The sequence below is a fragment of the Bemisia tabaci genome, chromosome 2 (assembly GCF_918797505.1).
Source record: "Bemisia tabaci chromosome 2, PGI_BMITA_v3".
Lineage (NCBI taxonomy): Eukaryota > Metazoa > Arthropoda > Insecta > Hemiptera > Aleyrodidae > Bemisia > Bemisia tabaci.
In genome coordinates this window covers 44934677-44940262 of record NC_092794.1, presented here as the reverse complement: position 1 = coordinate 44940262, position 5586 = coordinate 44934677, and the positions used below count along the sequence as shown (strand labels likewise).

Here is a 5586-nt window from a genome sequence, read left to right as displayed (position 1 = left end):
TCCATTTGGGGAAACCCTGCGTGATTTTACGCGGTTGATGGTTGATCAATGAAGTTCTTATCTGCAGACAAATGTCCATCATAGTTGCAGCAAAATTATTGGTTGACAAGGAAAACCAGTCCATTGTCGATAGAAAAAGGAGAGGAGGAGAGTTCATTCCGCAATAATAATTCCTATGATAGGATGCGACCACGTTTCGCCTTCAATCAGACGCTACGCAATAAGCTATACACCCAAGGAATGGAGTACGAAAATGGCATTGAAGGCTAACTGTGAAACGTGCCGATGGGCTTGAAAGAGTCAGATCAGTTAGTACCTATACTTACATCTATTTTAAGACTGGCTGATACTGATATTTACTTAAAACGCAACGTGTACAAAAATTGCATTGTTGGGCTAATCGTAATTTGTAGTACTTCTAAATAAAAACCTCTGAATCATATTAAAGTTAAGGTGACGTATCATTAATTCGAAAGGAAAAGCAACAGTCGTTACCAGTTATTATTCTTTTCTTTAAGGGAACTCCTAATCGGATAATGAGTATTAGGCGTATTACAAACGTAATTTTATCGATCTAGTCGATCTTATTGATGGTTGAGGAGGATAATCATGTATTTGGGTTTAATACAGGGTTGTTTTAATCACTTTGATTTGTGTGCAAAAAATATGAGGGACCTGAATCTAAAATTCAGTTATTTTTTTTTCCTATCATTATACAAAATAATCATGCAGTCTGATCCAAATTTTTTAAAAAATATTTTGCACAATCGTCACACAGTTTCATTTCACTGATATGTCCACTTATGATCATGAGTAAGAGGGATGGTAGTTTTTAAAGCAGCTGAAACACCTTGATCGAGATATTTATTCATTTGCGAGAGAAAATCAGGTGAAGAAAACCTAAGACATCTCACTTGAGCTGTAATTTTTGGAGGTAAATATAGGTACTGGGTACTTTGAAATCACCATTCCACCAAATAAAAAAGAAGAGGATTGCACCACTGACAAGGTTTATAAAACAAATGAGAATTTAGCAACAACATTTAATTAAAAAAATACTTTAATTCAGTACATTCCTAAACAACGAATAAATTAGAAATTGTAACCCTATCCTACCTACAAATTTACAATGAGATTCACATGGCCTAAGAGCTGACTGGGGTGGCCCGTTTCTTCAGATACGAGTAAGGCGAAGCGTAGCTCACAACGGGGGCGTGGGCTACAACTGGTGCGTGGGCTACGACGGGGGCGTGGGCTACGACAGGGGCGTGGACTTGGTAGGACGGCACCACTGGCTTGACGACGGCCACCTTAGCGTGGGTCTTCTCGACGACAGCGTTGAATCCGTTGATCTTGTCGGCTACGTACTTGACAGTCCTCACCGAGCCGTCGGGTTCCGTCAGACTGTAGTGTCCCTCGACGACGCCGTTGACCAAGGACTCGGAGGCGGATTTTTGGTCGCCGGTGTGGGGGTCCGACACGCCGTAGCTGAACGTGTAGGATGGGTTCGGGTCGATCTCCTCGTGGGCTACCGGGACGTAGGTCTTGACTGCGGGGGCGACAGCGGCGTAAGAGACTGCAGGGGCGGCAGCAGCGTAGGAGACTGCGGGGGCGTATGTCTTGACGGCGGGGACGGCGGCGGAGTAGGCGACTGCGGGGGCGTAGGAGTAGGCGGGGGCGGGGGCGACGACCTTGGGTGCGGTGTAGGCGACCGGGTAGGAGTAGCTGGCGGCTACGGGGGCGGCTACGATGGGCGCAGCCGTGGGGCCTACGCCGTAGGCGTAAGGGGAGGCGACGTAGGCAGGCGTGACGGCGTGCGAGACGGCCGCCAGGGCTGAGATCAGGACTATCTGCAAAATAAAGGCGGGTGCGATCAGAGACAACATGTTTTAGAGACCCCACACTAACAATCTAACGGGTGTAATCGAAGGAGGCAAAAGTTATGTCCGAAATTTAACGTAATTATAACTCAAATAAAATTCAGCTAATGATGAATGACAAATGTCGGAATGAGCATTACGCTGGGCGAGTTTTTGCAACTTAGGTTGTGATCACTAGGCAAATTGCTCAACTCATTGGCCATCAATCATCATAAGGTAAATTTGAACGTTGACTTCTGAAACTAACGTTTACACTGTAGAGAAGATAGCAGAGCGGGGTCTCTAAAATGCTTTGTCTCCTGGTGCAATGCAAAGTGAAAGTGGGCCAAATGAAAAGCGTTAACCCTCAGAGAAAATTCACCAACAAGGAGGTTATTGAGGAGTGACTCAAAGTTTTGCACCTTTCGCCAGATTTTAGATAAGCGGTACATCAATTGCTCGATCGATCAATTGGACAAATTAAACCAGAATCAACCCGACTGCATTCCGTGCAATTTTATTTCTTCTTCAGTTTTATTATTTTCAATAAAGAACCAAAACTTTAATCATTTCTTAGAATTTTCCTCGCATTCAGGGATTATACACATGGAATTTCAAGTCAGAATTTTCATCAGTATTAGGTTAAAAGCATGAGATAAAATAATTATAGGCAATGTCTCATGTAGTTGGGTTGATTCTGGATGAATCCATCCGATAATGAATTTCAATGATCGATTGATCAACGAACTGAAGATACAGCATTGGATCGTCATACATAAGTGAAAAGCATTGAGCATAAGAGCGCTAGCTTTACTGAGGGAAGATGCTTCAGGAGAAAAATATAGAAAGAGAAAGGGCAAAAATGCCTTAAATTCTACATTTCTGGTTGAAAGGATAATTTTGATTAAAGGGATGGTTGTACTTTAAAGAATCTGTGACATGCAGTAAATAGAGGGTGTACACTGTACCCTTACTATGAAAAGGTAAACAATCCTATTTTTTTTTCAAAGAGAGAGATTTGAAAGCATACGATACTCTCAAGAGGACAGGAAGTCATTCAAGCTCATTAATCTCGGAATATCAGGGCATTTTTAGTTCTGTTCTCAATGATAGTTCAGTGACGATGCTTCTGGGAATTACTACAAAAAACTAGGCTCATTCGATTTTCCATGGAGGAAAATTAAAAACAACATTATCATAAAAATAAAAAAGCCTCTCTCTTCTGAGATTTTGTCCTACAGTGTTTTTAAAACCAAGCAAAATCAAAATTCATCATGCGATAGTGTATTTTAGGAAAGTTACATCACGGTTTTATTTTATATTCCTTTTTTTTTGGGGGGGGGGGGGAGAGGAAAAGGGTTAACTATTTGCACATAAATGGAAAGATTCATCCTGTGAGGAGGAAAAATTGAATACTAGTGAATCGTCTTTTGGAATTTCTGCGATTTTGGTGTTAGCAAGTAGAAACGAAATAAGACTACTAAATCACGCTGTAGTCAATGGACAAGAGAGGAAATGACAAGGAAGAAAAGGCTTGCTCATTGCGTTGGAAATTTACACTTTCGCCATGGCTCAATCATTTAATATTTCAAAACAGGTAATTAATTTCTATTGATTTTTTGCAATACACCAACTCCTTTTCAATTTCACTTCAAATTCTCATTCATTTGTCACGTCGCAAGTGGGTCCGAAAATAATGTCGGGGAATTTTTCTATAAACTAAGCAAAGCTGATACAACCCTTTTCTATACCGTAAGTGATGATTGAATGTTTTTTTGTATGAAAAGGCACAACAATTAGCTGGGAAACGTGTGACAAGAAGCTTAATTCAAACCCTGTACACAAGAGATTACTCAGGTTATGAAAGTCTAAGATTGTCTTGTGTTAACGTTGCTGTCCATCACATTTTGTCCTCTGAATATTTTTGGTACAAAGTTTTGCATTCCATATTAGAATCCCCGAGTCATTAAATATCGAATTAACAGTGTTTCATATTAGGATTTAGTTAAATAATGGTGTTTAATGTCCATAAAGTCAGCCGCTGAAAGACACCAATCGTAACTTTTTCACCAATTCAACAAATCACGTGGAAGCTTTTCCGTGAACTCTTTTCTCGTATATTATAGCGTAATTTTTGCCTCACTCTATCCTACTTCCAGCATTTGACATGGCTTCCAAGTATGCACCAACCTAGAACATCTGGATTACATTTTGCAATAAGGAGCCACTATCTCTGACTTTCCCATAAAAGTACATATCTTCATGGGGAAATCAATGGCATGTATGTAGTTTCTAAAATAAGCCAGAAATAATGCTTGCTTGTTGCAAAATGTAATGCATCTATAAATCATGTCGAGAATGCGGAGATTATACGAAACTTTCATATATGATTGGATTTGGTCAACGTTCATGAAATTCGATGAGAAGGGTCAGTCAGTCAATGAGTGGCACTTGTAGAGTCGGTATACAGCAAATGAAATCACAGATGCATCCTATAGCGGTATTCCACAGGGCGTGTCAGTAGGTGTGTAGAATTAAAAACACAGGTCCAATCCTCAAAGGGTACACACAGTCACTAAACACAGTTAATCGTTCCGTGGCGTTATCACATCGATCACTGTACACAACACAAGTATCACTCGTTTTCCCAGAGACGTCCATTCGAACTTCCGAACGCTACACTTTCCGAAATCGCAGAAAATCCCAAAGATCGAGAAAACGAGAAAAGTGGAGAAAAGTCCAAGAGTATACCTTCACGAACATGGTCACTCGCGAGCAACGGTCAACGACGAACACTGGTGAGCTACGAAAAATTGCTGAGATTTTGCTTAAGTCGCGCTTATATACTGCAATTTGAAATGGCTGTGAAGCGCTGGAAAAAGGCAAGACGAGTCGGGATTATTGTAACGCGATCTGAATCACGTACGAAGCCTTATCGGCCGGAGCGCGCGCCCTTAGCCCATCCCGGGATGCGTAATGCGTAGCGTCGGGCGGCGCGACGCTGGCTCCGGCGACAATCAACGTGGGAAACTACCAAATAGATTCGATCGTAATTAGACGCTATCAATTAATTGCCACGGCCGTAAACGCCCGCACGCCGTCAAAATTGACAATGATCTTAATTACGGATCGACGGTAGCAATATTGCTCTGTCCGGTGTGTCACTTGTATGTGTGATATGAAACATAAAGTGGCTGTAAAAAGCCACTTTCCAGGTGGTGCCAATGCTTCTATAGCACATTCTGAGGATTTGAGAATGAGGTATGCCTTGAGTTAAAATGAGTGGAGACTTTAACGCCAAGTTAGGAAAAAGTCAGCGGGAGATGAGCGACCACACGGAGAGAAAAACTTCGTGCGTGGGACCCGAAGTTTAGGTCATATGGATCTCTGAAGTTTTCGGATTGAGCATCTGAACAGCTAAGGTCTAGCTGCCGAAGTTCAGGCCAGACATCTGAAACTTCAGTTCTTACAATCTGAAGTACTTCAGATGTGAGAACCGAAGTTTTTCGGATGTGAAAACCGAAGTACTTCGGATGCAAGAACTCAAGTTTCAGATGTCTGACCTGAACTTCGGCAGCTAGACCTTAAGTGTTCAGATGCTCAGAGATCCATATGACCTAAACTTCGGGTCCCACGCACGAGGTTTTTTTCTCCGTGCAAATAACGCCTTGATACATCTATATTTCATATAGTTAGTTAATTTAATTAGAGACATTTAGCATCTCAG

At 41.6% G+C, this 5586-nt stretch overlaps 1 protein-coding gene across 1 annotated transcript; it reads right to left on the bottom strand.

Moving 5' to 3' along the window:
* Window positions 1-1042: 1042 nt before the first annotated feature.
* On the bottom strand, window positions 1043-5157 carry LOC109039994 (uncharacterized). The gene is made up of 2 exons (XM_019055742.2): window positions 4611-5157; window positions 1043-1850 (listed from the first exon to the last, which is right to left on the bottom strand). The coding sequence occupies exons 1-2, from the start codon at window positions 4620-4622 to the stop codon at window positions 1146-1148; spliced, it is 717 nt and encodes a 238-aa protein (XP_018911287.2). The 5' UTR covers window positions 4623-5157; the 3' UTR covers window positions 1043-1145.
* Window positions 5158-5586: the final 429 nt, after the last annotated feature.